Source organism: Zootoca vivipara, chromosome 3, assembly GCF_963506605.1.
Source record: "Zootoca vivipara chromosome 3, rZooViv1.1, whole genome shotgun sequence".
In the NCBI taxonomy this organism is placed as follows: domain Eukaryota; kingdom Metazoa; phylum Chordata; class Lepidosauria; order Squamata; family Lacertidae; genus Zootoca; species Zootoca vivipara.
The window spans coordinates 61,480,211-61,499,287 of NC_083278.1; the positions used below are offsets into that span (position 1 = coordinate 61,480,211).

A 19,077-nucleotide genomic window follows, 5' to 3' on the forward strand; every position below is an offset into this window, starting at 1 on the left:
ATACCCCATTATAATCTCCCAGAAATGTAAGCCAGGACTCGAGGTCAGCCTTGACGCCTCGGGGGAGACGCCTCCTATGAAAGGGTTTTGTTAAACCTGCCGTAAGTCTGGCTAATCGCAGGCAGAAGGGGCGGCCTGGAGATATTACCTTGCACGCGAAATTCAGGTGACCCAGGAGAGATTGGATTTGTCTAAGGGTAAGTTTTTTGCAGGGGATGAGCTGTCTAATGGTCTCCTTAAGGCCTTTAATTTTGTCCGCGGGCAAACGGGACGTTTGCTCTACTGTGTCTAATTCTATGCCTAAATAAGTTAAACGTGAGACGGGCCCTTCAGTTTTGTCTGCTGCTAATGGCACCCCCAGCTCGTGAGCAAGGGCCGAAAATGCTTGCATAAGGCCTGCACACTCCGGACTATTTGCCCTAGCCACGAAGAGAAAATCATCCAAATAATGCGAGACTCCAGAGAGGCCAGTTTTAAAGCGCAGGGCCCAATCCAGGAACGTGCTAAAGGCCTCAAATGCAGAGCATGCCACGGAACAACCCATAGGCATGGCTTTGTCGATGAAATATGCCCCATCGAACCGAAAGCCCAGCCATCTGAAGTCCTGCGGGTGGACAGGCAGGAGGCGAAATGCTGATTCGATGTCACACTTTGCCAACAAGGCGCCCTTACCAAATTGCCTTACAAGCTTTACTGCCTGGTCGAAGGAGGCATATTTCACCGTGCAAAGCTCCTGAGGTATGCCATCGTTTACGGATCTGCCCCTCGGATGAGAGAGATTATGAATGAGCCTGAATTCGCCTGGCGCTTTTTTAGGGACTATTCCCAAAGGGGAAATGTGGAGTTCGGATATGGGTGGCACCGCAAAAGGACCCGCCACCCGACCAGCGGTAATCTCCTTGTTGATTTTCTTAATCGCTATGTCGGGTCTTTCCCTAACAGATTTCTGATTGGGGGGGTTGCACGAAAGGGGTGGGCTTTTTACTGGGATTCGAAAACCGGAGGAGAACCCCTCCCAGAGGTAGTTAGCCGCCTTTTTATTGGGATAGAGATCTAAAAGGAGTTTCAGGGGACCGAGCTTTATAGGGGAGAAAGCCAGAGTGAGTGATGTATTAGAACCGATTGCTACCTGTTCCCTGGGGGGCGCCACCTGTGTGCCTGGGGCCCTGGTGTGAATTGCCCCGGCCGCCGCGAAAGGACTGCCTCCCTTTGAAACATGACACTCCAGGATGCTGCCCTAGACATTTCTCGCATTCATGCGTGTATCTGCAATTGGGCCGCTGGCAGATGCCCTTATTATATTCCCAGCAGACCCTGCGGCGCGGGTCCCTCCTTGGTTCAAACCTGCCTGACTTAGGGGGATCCGTCTGCTTCCTTTCAACGTATGGGACCACATGGTAACTCCAAAAGTGCTGATTGCGCTGATCCCACCTGGTCTTTGGATTCTGAGACGCGTTCCTACGAAAGTCTTCATCGTAGTTTAGAGCCGCCGCCTCCCCGGCCATCTTATTTGCCAACCTAACGTCAGCTACATAGGCCCACAAGTGCAAGGCCCTCTTGGGGTATGCGGCTGAGATGACCGCCGCCCAGATGTGGATACCATCTAGCCAGTTTTCGAAAGTACGGTCGGCGCGGGGGGTCTTATATCTGCGCCTACCGTAGTCCTTCCTCTTTTCGCCCTTTCCCAGCGTATGCGACAAAGGCAAAAGGGTGAAAATGTCAATAAAATCCCCGTTCAAAATCTTTTCCCTCTTTTTATTGGACAAATGCGAACCCAGGAAAATGTCGGTGTCAGAGTTGGTGGAATATTTTGAGTCTGGCACTAAGGCGCCATCCCTCCATTCTAAAGTCCCTTTAAAACCCTTACGATGGGCGCTCGATCGCCGCCTATGTATCCAAAGAGGAAGGCCCGTCTGGTCTTCCGCAATCCCCCAATAATCCTCCATCGGGATGTCCCCATCCGATTCGGAGGTCGTACCTGAATCGTCAGAGTCGTCCTTGCTCCTCTTGCGCTTGTCGGTCTTCTTCTTGGCTTTCCCCCCTTGACGCTCTTCCTCAATCCTTGGCTCCTTCTCGGTACCTCCACCAGGTCTGGAGGTGCCGTCATCCCCCGACGTGTCGGATTCCCCGGCTCCCTGTTGGACGAGAGCTTGCCCAGGCTGGGCCGCCCGGTGACCTGCAGAAGACTGATTGGAAGGACCTGCCGATTGAGACCCCACCCCCTGCCCTTGGGAACTGGCGGCATTAGCACGCGCCTTCTGCCCGCGTGTCCGCGGGGCTTGGCACGCGTTGCTTCCCCGGTCGGAACTTGAGCTGGAAAACAGAGAAGCAGAGGTACAGGGCGAATCGCTTTCTATTACACCAGTGTCAAGGAAGAAATCCTGTGACTCGGCCAGCTCCTCTTGGAACTCGCACGGATCCTCCTGTGTGGCGGCAGCCGTGGGAGCTAGCGTTTTTGCAATGGCCGCCAGCTGCTTGCAAACATCCAGCTGGGTTTTTTGAAGTGTGGAGACTACCCGGACCAGGGCCTCAGTCCTGTCCTGTGCTGCAGGGCTCTTGGAAGGGGCCTTACCCTGCACACGCTTAGGAGCCATTCTCGGAAAGGTGCTACACCGAATGTAGGCTCACAAAGAATTCACCTAATTTACTGTTATTACTTATATGTGCACGTGTGTCCGTGTGTCCGTGTGTGTATGTATGTGTATATGTGTGTGTATTTTTATATATGTGTGTGTATTTATATATATGCGTGTATGTGTGTGTGTGTGTGTATGTGTGTGTGTGTGTGCGTGTGCGTGTATATATATATATATATATATATATATATATATATATATACTGTTATTTATTTTTATATATATATATACTGTTATTTATTTAATATTATACTATTAGGTTCCTAACTTCCAAATGCTGCTGATTCAATCAACTATTTTAATTAATAAATTAAAAACAGTGTAATTATAATGTGAGGGCACACCAGCCCCGGGGACACAGAGGATTAACTCCAAACAAATTCTAGATCCTCAGCCAATTAATTAAAAGGCACATTAATGAATTCCCTCAAATAAATTCAAAGTTGATAATTATGTAGTCTAACCTGCTAATTAATTATTCAAATGAATTTCCGCCCACTTAAGCAGCCCCCAAACGAAAATTATGACAGGGTAATTAATTCCCCTTCAAATTGACTCTAGGGACGGGATATCACACCCCAAATTAATTCAATGGATTCCTATAGCTAATAAAATACCTGAGCAAGCAATGAAATCCAGACCGTGCAATTAATACAGACCGTGCAATAAATCTATTGATCGAAAGAGGAAATTATGCCAGGGTAAATTAAATAATTAATTCTCAGCCAAGCACATCCTATTGGGGGAAAACAAGCCTTATTCCAAAAGACTGCCAGGTAAAAGAGAACTCCACAGGCTTATCAAGGAATCTGTATATAACTTTATATTTATAATCCCTCTAAGTATGCGTTAAAGTCGCTGGCAAACAGCACGTTAACAATGTGTTACTAGCTGGCAAACAACAGACAGGAAAAAACCTCCTCAAGATGGCTGCCCCCCGCAAAAGGCCCGTGGCCACACTCACAATGGCTGGCAAACAACAGACTGGAAAAGACCTCCCCAAAATGGCGGCTGCAAGCAGACGCACGTGGCCACACGCAAGATGGCCGCCTGCCTAACTGGAAAAGACCTCCTCAAAATGGCGGCTGCAAGGGGGACGCACGTGGCCACACACAAGATGGCCAACTGCCTAATGACGCTAGGTAAGCAAACCCGCGAGCCCCAGGAGATCCTCAGCAGCCACTCAAAATAATATAGCCGAAAGGGGATAAGAAACCAAGAAGAGACCTCCCCGCGACAGCGGGTAGCTCACCACACGTTGCAGGAGGCTCCACACGGCGATGTCCGCGTCGATGCGATGCGGGGCGATGCGGGGGGGGGGGTGCAGCCGCCTCAGACTCGGGCGCCGAGAATTAAAGGCAGAGATACACCACGTTAGGCGCTGTGGAAAGGCCAGAAGGCTTCGGCAGATTTTTTCGTCGCGGGGAGGCAGCCGCCTCGACCCTGCAGCGATCCAAAAGGCTCTCTCTCGACCCCGCTCCACTGCGTCGCTCAAGAAAGCCCGATGCGGCTGCTGCACTTCAGGGAGCTGCCGGAGCCCCGGCACCTGGCAGTGCTTTGACGAGCTTCAGTCAGTTCCTTGGCTGAAGTCCCCTGAACCTGCAGAAAAAGAACGGAGCCGCAACGCGGGGAACAGCTGACGATCAGGAACAGCTGATGAGCGGTAGCGCTGCCGCTCGCGGAACCTAGCCTCCCCGCGATGCACCTGCAATTGGAGCGAAGAACCAGAGTAAAGAGAAAGGGGAAAAAGGAGTGAGCCGAAGGCCAAACAAACAAGCAGCGAAACAAACAAGCAGGCAAAATCACGACACCAGAGATCCACAGCGGAATGAATTGTTCGCTCGGCGAACAGCGGAGAAGAGAGGAGGCTTTCCCGCCTGCGGAGGCCTTTAAACGGTGTGGCCCCGCCCCGCCCAGCCTCATTGGCCGGTCGGGGTGTGACGCAGGCGGGAGCGCACCATCGCGCAGGGGCTGAACTCTCAGCCCCTACGCGATGGTACAGTCGGGCAGCCCACAACCCCACCTCCGACGCAAGCGCGGAAGTGGCTTTACCATGAAAAGGCACAGTTATGAACTACTGAATTCCTAGTGAGATGCTTCTTTTCACTAGATAGCTGGGGAAGATTTGTGCAATTAAAATGAAACTGGATGTCAGGTGATTGTTGTAAAAAAGAGCATTTTTTTAAATTTTTATTTAAAAAAACATGGAATGTGGGTGAACTTAAATCATTCTGTATGTTACAGCTTGCAAGTGATTGACAAGGAAACCATTATTACTATTGAACCTGATCTAAGTAAGCTTATAAGAGAAGCATGTAGCGTTGTGTTGGTGAATACTGCATATCAAAACAGTTTTTATTTCTTTTGCTTGTTCAGAAGGGCTTCCTACTGAAGATGTAGCAAATGCCCTCGAGAAGCTGTTGGCAGAGTGGAAAAGGGCAGCCTGGCACTTGGAAGAAGTTGCAAGAAAAGTGCAATGCCAGGATGAAGTAAACATTTATTTTAGGGAAATGGGTGAGCTTGATAAGACTTTGAGTGAAAAAGAATTATGGCTGAAAGAAACCACTGCTTCATCATTGCAGCAGCAACCTTTAACAACTCTAAAGGAGTTGTGCCAGGTAAACTTGTTCATTGTGAGATGCATAAACAAAATGGAATTATAAACTGAACCTGCAGTGGTAGGAACCCAGTGTTGCTTAAATGATGTTAATGCTTGTATGTGTGTGCTTATACTTAACTTTCACAGAGGGAACACACTCATCTATTAAGTCTGAGTCCATGGATTGAACAGCTGAAAACCCAGGGCAAGGTCCTTGCATCCCAGCCAGGTGCTCCAGACTTTATTGAGGAAAACATAAAGTCTTTGAATGATCGCTTCAAGTCTGCTCAACAGAAACTGGAGGGCCTGTCACAGCAAGTGAAGAAAGGTGGGTTTTTATTTAACATGTGAATGTTTTTTTTTAAAAAAAACATTTCCCCACTTACAATATATTGCTATTTTTTTGCTTGTGGCAAAAACCTTAGAATTGCTGCTTTGTGTTCACCACAGATTCTGTGTATAAATTATATAGTCGCGCTGGAAGCATGGCATAGATTTTGTAGCTTCTCATAAAGGAATAAGCACAATTTCTGTTTTCTCTGCTTGCTATATAACAAAGTCATTTTCTTCATAAAAGCAATGCTTAGATTGTTACTTTTTGGATGAAGGTCATTTATAAATGCCACTAATTCCGAAGGTGGTTCAGAGAAAAACAGAAATACACTGAATTGCCTATGGAGATGTAAAAAAGATGTATATGCTGTTTCTGCATATATAACTTAACAACATTTTAAAGAGACAAATTTATCTTTCAGCATTATTTATTTCAAGGTCAGGTTACCAGTCTCATGTTATTGGGGGGGGGGCTCCTATGTAGAGAGCATTTAAATATCACTGTCTAAAATAGTAGTGCTTAGTTTTATGTATAATGTATGAAGCCATCCAGTATGTCAGAAACACAGGAACGGTCTTTTCTTTCATTTGCCCTTGGACAGGAAGACTTTAGTGAAATTACTGCTATGATAATTTAATTTATATCCTGCCAGATCAGATATTTGCTTCAGGCAACTAAATGGACATCATACTTTAAAAAATACTGCTTAAAATAAAGCAATAAACGCTTAAAATGTAAGTGTCAATGTAACAACACGCCAATGAAACCAAAATGTCAATACACGTAAACTTACACAACTACTTAATGCTGCTTTAGGCCCCAGTTTTTCCATGCAGTTAGTATTTGCCCGTGCTCCTTTGTATTTCTGTACGTTTGGATCTGAAGTCAGATACTCCATTCTGTAAATGAAGAAGCGTTCCATTGACAGTAGCTCTTTCCATTAATGGAATGAAATGTTTAGATTCTTTTTATTTACTATCCCACCTTTCTCTTCATAATGCAGACAGCTCTTGAACAAATAACCTTGGAAGAGGGAAATGCTAACATCTGCACCAGGCCTAATAGTTTTCTTTCAAACTTGAAAAGTGAACTTCATGGTGTGTTAAGGATGTCAAACATATAGTGCATAGTAAATTTTTAACAGATTAATACACAGGCAACTGGTGCCAGTTTGATGTTTAGTTTTTTATATAGTTTTGATTTTATGTCCACAAGGGAATAACCGTATATTTGTAATGGAGAAAAATGAATATTCCATAGTATTGTAAGAAAAATGTGCGCAGGTACTATTGTGGCAGAATAGTATGTGAACTCCTTTGGTCTGTTCCTGCCAAATTATGCTTCTGCCAGGCTATTAATGCTCTGTCCCTGGTCTCCAATAAAAGATTACAGTTTCATCCATATTGTGGTGAATAATCATTTGGTTCTTTTGTTATTTTTTAACAGATGCACCTCAACTGAAAAATGCAGTAGCAAAAAGAATTATATAAATATTATTATTTAACATAGTGCTAGTTTAGAAGTGCAATGTTGTATCATTGTCCTTCAGTTTTCAAACACAGGAATACAATACAAAATCAGTTATTTATCAATTGCTGCCTTAAGCAAATTCTTTTTTTAAAAAAACAACCATTTTTAAAAACATAACCTTAGTGCTGTACTCCATAATTAGGGATTTAAAGATATGTAGTTTAATATAAAGGAAACTGTCATTATTCAACCTAACCTTGATGTTTTTATCATGTTTCTCCAGAATTTCCAAAAAAGAGTAAACTTGCTGGATACTGTGATTGATTCTTATAATCATACACATTCTTGCTTTCTGCTTTTGGTTTCCTGCATAACCTGAGCTTTTACAGTATTGTAGGAGTTTCTTGGTTCAGAACATATAGGTCAAAATATGCTTGAGGTAAATGCTATAGCCTGCAGCGTTTGACGGAATAAAAGAGAAACATTCAGGAGGGCAATTGAGGTTTAGGACAAAAAAATTCAGTGCTTGATATATATAATAATAAGGACCCTGCTGGGTCAACCCACTTTTGCAAATGGAGTTCATGAGTATTTATCGCCTCTGAACATGGAGATTCTATATAGCTATCATGACTAATAGCTATTTGTGCAACACTTCTCTGTGAATTTCCCTAAAGCCATTTCCCAGCCACCTGAGCTATGGCTATAGCATCTTGTGGCAGTGAACTGAATACCATAAATTAACTTTGCATTGTGCAGAGAAGTAGGTTATTTTGCATATCCTTTTTAAAAATTTTTTAAAATACTTTATTTCATAATTCTTAAAATTTACATAGTAAAGAAACACAAAGGAAACACATAAGAAACACCCCAAAGCAAAAAATCCAAAGGGAATGGAAATTATTAGAGGAATACTTAAAAAAGGAGGGCTTAAAATCGGAGTTGGTGATATGCTTAAACTAAAAACTGTACAAAGAGACAACACATTTTAGGTAAAAGTAGGTAAATTTACCCAGAAGTGGCTGGGGGCGAAAGTTGGAGTAAAACAAGTAAAGGAAAGATTACAATACAAGACACCAGTACACAGACAATCGGAAGTATTTTGGTTTTTATTCTTTATTCTTTATTTTCATTTTTATGTGTATTCGCATTGTGTATTTTGCACTTTTCCGTTTTTGTATCCTTTCTTCTGTGTTTTTCTTTCGGTTTTTTCTACAGTATGTGTGAGTTATTTGGGAATCAGTTAGCTTTTGAGTTAGTATATATATGCATGTATGTACATATATATATATACGTTATTTCTGGCTATTATGTTTGGTTATTATGGTTTTTGTATGCTTGGTTTGGCCTATGCTTGAATCTGAGTTCTGGTTCATGTATATTGTTTATGGTTTATTTGGTTCTTTTTTCTTGTTTTCTCGGTTTTTTTGTGTGTTTTTGTGTTATTTTGCATATCCTGTATCTGCTTCCTGTCAATTCAACTGGATGACTCTTGAGTCTATGAGAGACAGATGAAAATTCTATCTCTTCACTTGCTCCAAAATATGGAAATTTTTATAAGCCTATATCATGTGTCCCTTTAATTGTCATTTTTTTTCTAAACTAAAAATCCTCAAATGTGTTAGCCTGCCCTCATAAAAAGAAGGGATTATCAATGTCTGAAGCCACTCTCATGGTAATTATAGATGTGACTTAAGCAGCACATCCAGCCAAATGTTCAGTGGCTTCCATGTTCAACTGGTCATGTTCTTTGCAACATTTCTAGGGAAGTTGGTGCTCTATCCTGTTTTGCAGCATAATTTCCATTAGATGAACCTCTGCCAACCCCACATATGCAGTCAAGAGGAGAACTTTTATTTTAAATAAGGCAAAAAAGGATATGGTGGCCATGTTCACATGCAGCAATAAACCCAAAAATATGACTTGATTAATCATAAGGTGTATGTACTGGTGCAAGCAGCTCAATCACTCCTGCTGTGGCCTCGCTTTATGCAAGCAGATAAACCGGGAAGGTGATAGTTTAGTGTTATGCCCAAGTTTTGGGATTGTTGTTTGTTTTCCCCTAATGAGAGTCAGTGTGGTGTAGTGGTTAGGAGCGGTAGATTCGTAATCTGGGGAACCGGGTTCATTTCTCCGCTCCTCCACAAGCAGCTGCTGGGTGACCTTGGGCTAGTCACACTTCTCTGAAGTCTCTCAGCCCCACCCACCTCACAGGGTGTCTATTGTGGGGGAGGAGGGGAAAGGAGATTGTTAGCCGCTTTGAGACTCCTTCGGGTAGTGAGTGATAAAGCGGGATATCAAATCCAAACTCTTCTTCCTCTTCTAATGAGCTAGGGCTCATATGTCAGAAACAAACCATTAAGACTGACTATTGATCTTAACTTGTTAGGGAGAAACAAAACACAATCCTAACAAATCACAATGCCTGATTCAGACATAATCTTAAACTAACCTCTTCTTGAGTTTTTTTTTTAACCAGGTCACATGAAGGGAGAAGCAAAGTGGGCCAAATTGGACTGTGTGTACCTGCATACATCTCTCACACAACATTGTGTTTTAAGCCAAGATTTTTGCCTTGCGCAACTCTGGTGTGCTAGTGAGGTGCTCTTCCCCCTCACAAATCAGCTCTGGTGTTTTGGACAGCCCCAAGAACAGTATTTGGTGGGAGGAGAGAGGATATCATTCTTTGGGGCAAGCTGAAATGCTTCTGCTGGCTGAATGTTGAATTGCCCTGTCTGCCTATTTTTTTTTTATAAAAAAAATTCATATCCATTATGTTTTTATTTTGAAACTAGAATTGGAAAGCCAGCCTTCTAAGGACTATTTGGATGCTTTGAAAAAACTGAAGGGTGAGCTGAATGATTTGGAAAGCAAGGCACAATCTGTCATGAATACAGTGAATGACTTTAGTAAAGTTGAGAGGGCCTTGCAGCAGACAAAGGTATGTTCCCTTTTTCACTTCAGTAAATTTAAACTCAGACGCAGCTGTCTATAGTCAGCTTGGCTTTTTTATGTCATTGCATTTTAAATTAAGCTGACTAACATCAGTGTGTACCATTGGGGTGTGGGTGTGGAGAAGAATTAGACTTTCCCCACAGTTTTAACAGGCTTATATGTGAAAACTGCCGCTCAGTAAGATAGGTGTGACAAGCAACATGTGTTGTGTTGTATAAATAGTTGTGGATGTACAAAAAACAGAGGCCTAATGTGAGTGATGCTTTCAAAATATGCATGCTTCCTTTTCTATAGTTTCAGGCAAAATAGTGAGCGTTAGCTAAGCTGTTTTGCCTAGCAGTCAGTCAGACTTCCCATGTCCTTGCAGAGCATATGGGAGGGAAAGAAAGAACTAGACAACAATAGGTTCCACAAAACCTGGACACAACTTTCCTAAAATAGCATCACAAACATGCATTTACTAAGATCAATGTGGAGGAAATGGTTCCCCACTCGGCCCGTATTAGCTGCTCAGGGAGATCCACATGGGTAGCCAGCTGAAATACCTTCCTGACACCAAAGTTTTCAAACTTGATGGATTGTGACCCATTCCCTGGTTTACAAATCATGTGTACCTGCCTAAGGAAGAAGGATTGATCCTTTTTGCTCACCCTGCTCTTTGATATGCATTGCTGGCCAGTGGGATGGAATGGTAGGGAATTGGGGCTGCAAATCATGCTTTCCTGCGGGAGGAAGGAGAGGAGAGGGATGAGGGGAAATTACCATGCCAATTGATATGCTGTGCCAGTTGGTAAGAGGCAGGAGTGGGAAACTGCAGCATGCTTGCTTCTTCTTTCTGTACTTTCTTTCTCCAGTAGATATTTGTGCAATTTCAGAGCTGTTTATGGATTTCTTCCCCACTCACTGCTGCCATGTTTTTGATTGGGGGTGGGGCATAGAAAATCACTTGATCAGGTCAGGAGTTAACTGGTTCACTGCCCATAAATAGATTTGTCTCAGAAAACCTTTGCCTCACTTTTCTCTAGAACGACTACCCTGTGAGTTGCAATAGAAGCAGCTGGACATGCAAGCTGGAGATGGCTGTGATGTGTCCTAGGAGCCTCATTTTATGTACTGTTGTCCTAAAGCAGGCATCCCCAAACTGCGCCCCTCCAGATGTTTTGGCCTACAACTCCCATGATCCCTAGCTAACAGGACTAGTGGTTGGGGAAGATGGGAATTGTAGTCCAAAACATTTGGAGGGCTGAAGTTTGGGGATGCCTGTCCTAAAGTATCAACAGAAAAATCAGGACTTCTGAATGAATTCACATTAAAAAAATCTTTGTGGCTCTGGAAATTATATTTACACAAAACCCATTTTGGCATGAGAAAATATTGTTGGGTGACACGAAGGCCACATCCATTGCTATATTTTCTTTGTAGTGTTGTAATATGTACAGTTAAAGATAATATATTTTACATAGAACATAGATTTGCTGCCATGTGCAAAAGTGAAATGTATTTCTGTTTAATCCTTTCCCTGCAGACTATCTGTGAAACTCTGGAAAATCAGAAAAGTGTGGTTGATAAACTTGCTGCAGACACACAAGTCTTAGAGAAGCATATTTCTTCTGAAAAATCAAAGCTCTACAAGCAAGAATTCAAGTGTTTGCAGGGATACAGGGACAAGTTAAATATGAAGGTTTCTAAAGATGTTCACCTACTGGAAGAAATTATTTCCAAATTGAGAATATTTGAGGTAAATATATGACCACAATTGTGTGGGTCAGTCATCCTGCTAACGGGACAGAATACCACCAAATTAGGACAACAAAGTAAATCTAGGAGAAAATGAATCCAAACTCTTTTGGAAGTTCCCCTTAGAAGAGGGTTGGGATCACAGGGTTTATGCCTTTTGATTATGGGAAATGTTGTCTGAGCCCACAATATTCTGAACTAAACCACAAGATGTTAGCGGCTTTAGAACAGGAAAAGAAATTATTGCCTTGACTCATGCTAAAGTTAACGTTAATGCTAAATTGTAGAATTTTTGTTTCTAACTATAAGTTAATTGCCAGAAATGGACCTTGACTTGTTACCTTATTCTGGTTTGTTTTCTTCGGAATATTTATGAGCATAATCTGTCTTCTGAGGACGGATGTGCCACATGGTCAGATTAACAAGAGAGGTGAATAGTGGGCTAGATTTGAGCATGAGCCAGAGAGCAAGGGCTATATTTTCACATTGTTGTAATGAAAGAACAAATGGACCAGAAAGGATGGGCTGCATTTTCACATTGTTCACTCATTAGAGCAATGCTTGGCAACAGACTGAATGTGCAAAGCAATGGACAGGGGGGAATCAGATAAAGCCAAAGCTTTGTGCCTGGTCAGCTGGGTGGATGTTGGTGATGTCAGTGGATATGGAAATAGATGAGTATCAAAAGAAGGATCTAACGAAGTATTAAAGTAGAAAGGTCAGGGGGGGTGGGAATGAAATCAGTACCTTTAGGTTTCGTAATGGAGAAAATAGTGGTTTTGGTGAGGGAGATGGAAGACAAGTTGCATGAGGCCAGAAACAAAAATTGAAGAATGTCAGGACAGCAAAAGGAAGTGGCATGTTTTATAATGGACATGGAGAACCTCTGGCACACATGCCTGATTAGGCCTGACACAGATCCCAGTTTGGTCAGCAAGGCCACTCCCCCAAAATCATGCCTGCCTCTCCCATTCCTCATGTCATATCTGACATCAAGTGTGGGGCAGATAGAGATGTGCCTGCTAGCATACTCTTGATTGTTCCTTGTCAAGGGAGGTTGACTGTCACTGCCAGCCAGCCGAGCCCACTGGGATGACATTGGAACAGAGCTATGCATTGAAAGCAGAGCTTGATGTTCTAATAGATGCTACTTCAAGCCTGCTGGAATTTGCTGCACTAGGGAGTTCTCAATAGAGCTTCCTCACACAGATGACCCCTGCCAAAAGTAGGGCTCAAAGTCTGCACAGATCAACTGATAGACTCAGAATTCAGGTCCACTGAAACCTCATCAAGAATCACTGGTGCAAATGACCACTACTAAAAAGAGAGCTTGGTGTCAGCACCAATCAGCTGAGTGGTGCTGACTTCAAGGCTTACTCAGTGGGCTTGAATTTTCCTTTGTAGCACTATTTGAATTCAAGTTGTGTGTCATCTGACATCATAATGACATCAAATGATTTGAACAGAGACTGGAGCCCACTCACCTGTTTGTGGGCAGGGGAACCCAGCACCAGCATTGTTTTGGGAGACTAAAGGCAAATTGCTCCATAGATATCTGATGGTATTTATAGGTGCAGATGGGACAAGAAATATTTTTTAGGGGCTGGGGCACAGGGGGCCATAGCGACTGTTGGAGCTAAAGAAGAAGATTGGGTTCACTATAGTGGAGAGCAGGGATAATGACAATGGAGAAGTGGCAGCTAGAAGTCAAGAGGGAAAATGATCAAAGGGATTATGAGAAATCATTGACCATAAGATGTCTGCTTTAGGCACATAAAATGCCTTGTCAATCTTAGGCGATATATAAATAGTATTTCGGCTGAAGAATATTTACTGCTCAGTTCTACAGGCTAGAGTGTGTCTCTCTTGGCCTGTAGTGAATATCTTTGGAACTACTGTGTGTGCTCTCTGTTTTGGAAACTTTTCTTCACAAGCAAATCAAGTCAGCTGAAAAAATGCCAGAAGCTGGAGGTAGAACAAAAAAATGCCAAGAATCTGGACATAAATTATCCCTCTGTGTCAAGATGCAGAACACAATAGGTACTTTGATGAATACCTAGAACAAGTATCCTTTAAGATGGCAATATATATGCACAATCAGCAAAGAATAAAAATGAGAAGCATAACTGACTTTCGGAGTTGGTGTGTTGTGCGACAAGCACACAGAGTGCAATGAGATTGAGTGTTTGTTGTGGGGGGGGAGGCTTGGTTAATTTCATTGTACACAGGTTGTACATTGACAATAAAGGTATTATTATTATTATTATTATTATTATTATTATTATTATTATTATTAAACCACTGAAGTTGAACATATAGTTGATCTAAGATAGAACAGAATTTAATTCCCTACCCAACTCTGCTGAATTGAAGGCACTCTAGCCTGTTCACATTCTTTTTGACTTCTTAAGGCTCTGTCAGAGTCCTAGAGTTTTCCCACCTCCTTCTCAAAGCTGGGAAAATGCTAACTAGGTTTTGGGGAGGAGGCAGGAGGACAGGGCCGTCTTAAGCACCTCTGGCGCCCTAGTGCCGTGGTGCGACGGATCCCTCCGGCGCCCCCCCACCCCGTTTCCCAGCGCGATGGGTAGGCGGGCAGGCGCAGCGCGGCTGCCGAGGGCGCTGCTGCGCGGAAGGGCGGGTGCAGCTGTGATGCGCCCCCTGGTGGGCGGGCGCCGTAGCGCCCTGCGCCACCCAGCCTGGCCGTAGGGGCGGCCCTGCAGGAGGACTCTATGACTCTGTCCTCACACCTCTTTCCCAAAGCCCAGGGCCGACATTGGAAAGGCAGTGCAAGGGCTGCAGAGGAGGCATGAAATGTTGCTGAGGGCCACCAAAAAGGGGCTGCATGTTCGACCACCCTGCACGAAAATTACTTTGTCATGTCTCCCTTCTCTGGAACTCCTTATTAGAATACCATGACACCATGCCTCTTTCATATCACTGAAATTTCAAAGTTCATCTTTTGTATGAATGTTAGGCTCTTGGGGGAGTGAGTTCTCTTTTTTTTGTTGTACTTCTCTAAGCACCATTCCATTAATAGTGCATTATTACTGCTGTTGGCAGTTGCTGTGAAATGTAATTATTGGGTTGGATCCTAATTTCACCTCCTGTGAACAAAAGGGCTCCTTCTGTCAATGGAAGGTTTTTGATTCAGTGAAGGATCCTGCTGACAGAAAGGGGAGGAGGTAATCTTTACCAATTTTGTGCTTTTGCAAGCAAAGTCTGTGTTCATGCCAGAAGGAGCTATGTTTACAACTCAGATTTTGCAGACAGTATGAAATTATGCTTTATCTCACAAGCCAGTTGCTTATTGCTCTGTTTTCAAAATGCCTCAAACCCTTCAAACCCATGTTGTATGCTGGTACAGAAGATTTGAATGAGCTACTATGTTTTACCCCCACTTAACAGAGTCAGTATGCTTCTGAGTGCCAATTGCTAGAAATCACAGATTGGGGGGAGCAGTGTGGCTCTCAGGTCCTGCTTGTGAACTTTCATGGGCATCTGGTTGGTCACTATGAGAAAAGGCTGCTGGACTAGATGGGCCTTTCGTCTGATCCACCAGGCTTCTTTGTGTGTTTTTATTTCCCTTCCTCCAGTGTTGGTGCCATTTGTCCAGAATTTGGATTATTAGTTAGTCTATAATTGGGTTTTTGGTTAACAAATCTTTACATGAGCCTGACATTGGAAAAAATAAGCAAGTGGGGATTACTATTGTATTTGGGTTTTTCTGATCTTGAAGACAAATAGGTTAAAACAGTTAATTACATTTCTTAACTTTTCTTTGTTCTGTTCAGACGGATTCAAAACTGGTTCAAAAGTGGCTGGATGGTGTAAAAGACTTCTTAATGAAAGAGCAAGCTATCCAAAGGGACCCTGAAGGCCTTCAGAGACAGCTTGATCAATGCATGGTAAGCCCTGCTAATGTAGAACAGAGTTGCTTGTTTACCTCTGTTATTCTTTGGCTACTTCAAAGCATTATGTAGTGCATTTCATAAAACCTCTCTCTCTCAAAAAAAGGATGAAGCAACACAAAAGTGTGTTTTACATTTGTTCCCTGATACCATCGAACTAAAATGCAGTTGTGGAACCACGTTTTAAAAATTTGACAGCCTGTTCAGTATTACAATATAGATAGGAATACTAGAACTGTCTCACTTCTTTTTTTCAAAATGAAGATCTCTAACAGAGAGATAGGTAGTGTGTAATCTTGCAAGATCTGATGATGAAGTCTTCAGAGTAGCCTATAAATTAGCTGGAGTTTTGCCCATGTGGAGATACTGTTGGAATAAAAACAAAATTAAAACAACATTGGTCATGGGGGGGATTGGGAGAAAAGTTTAATTGCGCTGAGATTATTTGAATTGTTCTGCGCTGTGCATTCGAAAACAAAATTAAAAGTACAGGCACACTTTCCCTAAAATATAGAGGTACTTCAGTACAGTTAAATTGTGAGGTTAGTACCCTCCGTAGTATATGATTGCAGCCATTATAACTGGCTTTCAAAAATCTGCCTTACACACACCTGTGTGCTTGGGTTTGCATGTCATGATATTTGATCATATCCTCCTTTTGAATAGAAGACCAGACCCACATATTCCAAGCTTGTTTAGAGTTTACTTGCTTCCAAAAGTGGGTTGCCATCAGGCATACGGGGCTGCTATTCAAGAAGCATAAGATCAAAGAAACCTCTTTTGGGCACAGGGACTGTTGCACAGTTCTTTGCATATTAACCAGCCTAGTAGCTGTAAGGTTTTTAGTAACTGAATTTATCACTATAGGTAGTGGGGACAGAGCCAGAGTACCCTTGATACCCTTTTGAGTCTTGACTGTGACACCATTCCTGAATAAAAAGAGACAATGGCCAAAATCCAGATAACTGCTCAGGAAACTCCATGACATCAACAGCCCATCATAATATATGACACACATTTTCTTTGCAAGTTGAGATTTTCACAAGCCATTTGTAATGTAATATTTGTGTGTGGGCAGCAGCTGCTCAAAGCTATTCAGAGAAAAGAATTCCCTGTAGTTGAATACAAACCCTCACACACCTGAAGAAGCTCTCTGGATTGGATCCATTTTCAGACTCAGATGAAAGTATGCAACTGGATATTTATTTTAAAATAATTTTGCATATGGAGTAATTTAAGAGTTATAAAAAATAGAATGAGAAATATTTGCACAATGCCTTCGGAAATGGACAACATTTCTGCCTGCATCCTGAAAAAGTGGTTGTTAAAAGTGTTTTCTCTCTTGTGATCAGCTGTTTGTTACTGAAATGGAGAAGACTGAGTTGTCCTTAAAGGAGATGAAAGAAATAGACTCTGCTTTAAGAGGCCAGCCAGTTAATGCCTGGGTGAAATCTAAGCTGACAGATGTCCAGTCACAATGGGAGAGACTCAGCAAGCAGGTTAGTTACTGACAGCATTACTCTTTATTTGCATTGTCTTGTCTGTCACTCTGTATTCATAGTATTAGCTTTCTTGTATACATAGAAATAACAGACTTGGTAGCCATATATAATATATATTTAACATGTATATTAAAACACAATGTCTGGGTCTGATCAGTGCCTGGATGAGAGATCACCTGAGAATCTCAGAAGCGCTGACTTGAGCTCCATTATGGAAGAGATGCAGGATGTAGGTGTACTTAGATAAGTTAATAAACATTAACAGGCAACAATCCATCCTAAAACATTGAAACTGTGTTAACTGTTTGGCAGTGAAACCATGGGACTGCTGTCTACTACTGGTTTAGCAAAGGCAGGTTAGAGTGAAAGCTGTGATCTGGGATGACACCCTGTTCAAATCTCATCTTAGATATGAAATTTAGGTAGACCTAGCGAGTCATTCTGCCCCTTGGCCTCAACACCACCACACTCCCACATGGGATAATAATAGTGATTTATCTTCCAGGATTATTGTAATGGTTGCTTATAATGCATGTATTCAGCACTGTATGCATTATATTATGTAACAGAATGCCCAACGCCACCAATCATTGCCAAAGGCACAATAGGCAAGTCATCTTTTGACAAATAGTAATGAAATGGCTTGGCAAGGCCTCTCTGGGTAGGGTATTCGTGGCCATGGTGTGCACACAGATCCAAGACTTCCTTCCAAGTAAACCTCCTTAGAGGAGGGGGTGGGGTGGGGTTCATCTTTCTAACAGAACTATTTTTATATCCTTTCTCTTCTTGGTTTTGCTACTGGACAAATGCTTGAGGGCCAGGGGATCAATAAACACTGAAGTAAATCATCTTGTTTGTCACTTTGTACAGCATAATGTTTCAGCTAGACTGCCTTTTTTGGTGTCTAATAAATCAGTGTCGCCTTTTCCAACCACTGAGACCTTTTGGGTCTTGCCTGCCCATGTTTTCTGCCAGACCAAAAGAAGAAGAAGAAAAAAGAAGAGTTTGTGACTAGCAAAAAAAATGACAGATCAGGTCTGCTGCTTGTGCTGGTTGAATGCTCATTTTATTTCTTGCTCCATTAGACAACACTGCAAAAATTTAAATTGTGTCTGTGGAATCTGAAGTTTAATTTACCCACATAGGTATTTCTTGCTCCTCTTTTTATTATAGTTTAGGAAGCCATCTCTTTAAAGGCCAGACATTTCAATTAGTGCTTGGCATCCTTCAGTCTAGGCAGTACCAGTGGGCACATATTCATTCTGGATAAGATATGCATTGGAACCTCCTGTCCATTTAATATGTATATAATGTGTGTGTTTGCCTGAAGTAACAGAAACTTAAGCACATGTAACAGTAAATTGTGGTGTTGATTCACTGCAATATACATCCTGTTTGAATGATCCATATCCTAGGGATGTTCAATCATGGATTTGTTATTATAGAACTTAAAACTATAGCAAACATACTATAGCTAAAAATAAGCAGAATAGTATTCTATTACATCTGTCAGTTCTAGCAAGCTGTGATGAAAGATCCTTTTTTGGGGGGAACCATAGCAACAGTATTTGCCAGATATTTTATAATGCAATAATTACTTTAGAAGTGAGCTGCTGAAACTTTCAATCCTCTGATATTTATACTTTACATTGAATCAGTGCTGAGACTCTCTTAAAATGATGCAAATAGCTTTTACCTCTCTGTGTTTTTTTGGTTGAACTGCTAGATCATTAGTCAGAAAAATCAATTATCCGAAAGTCAAGAAAAAGCTGTAAACCTCAAAAAGGATTTGACAGAGATGCAAGAATGGATGACTCAGGCCGAAGAAGAATATTTGGAGAGAGATTTTGAGTACAAGAGTCCAGATGAGCTGGAAAATGCTGTGGATGAAATGAAGGTAAGAAAACATGATTGTGCGAAAGGTTATGTGGGTCTC

The 19,077-nt window shown here is 42.3% G+C and overlaps 1 protein-coding gene across 10 annotated transcripts in view; it reads left to right on the forward strand.

Moving 5' to 3' along the window:
- The window catches only part of UTRN (utrophin), a 334,111-nt gene that overhangs the window by 82,868 nt on the left and 232,166 nt on the right, over positions 1 to 19,077 (forward strand). For all 10 annotated transcript variants that reach the window (XR_009557350.1, XM_035108828.2, XM_035108822.2 and 7 more), the window contains exons 20-26: positions 5,013 to 5,254; positions 5,383 to 5,563; positions 9,835 to 9,980; positions 11,520 to 11,732; positions 15,523 to 15,636; positions 16,992 to 17,138; positions 18,868 to 19,038. Coding sequence is in view for 9 of the 10 variants with exons in the window: in XM_035108828.2 (XP_034964719.2) it covers positions 5,013 to 5,254; positions 5,383 to 5,563; positions 9,835 to 9,980; positions 11,520 to 11,732; positions 15,523 to 15,636; positions 16,992 to 17,138; positions 18,868 to 19,038 (1,214 nt within the window). In the remaining variant the exon portion in view is untranslated. The remainder of the gene's footprint in view (positions 1 to 5,012; positions 5,255 to 5,382; positions 5,564 to 9,834; positions 9,981 to 11,519; positions 11,733 to 15,522; positions 15,637 to 16,991; positions 17,139 to 18,867; positions 19,039 to 19,077) is intronic.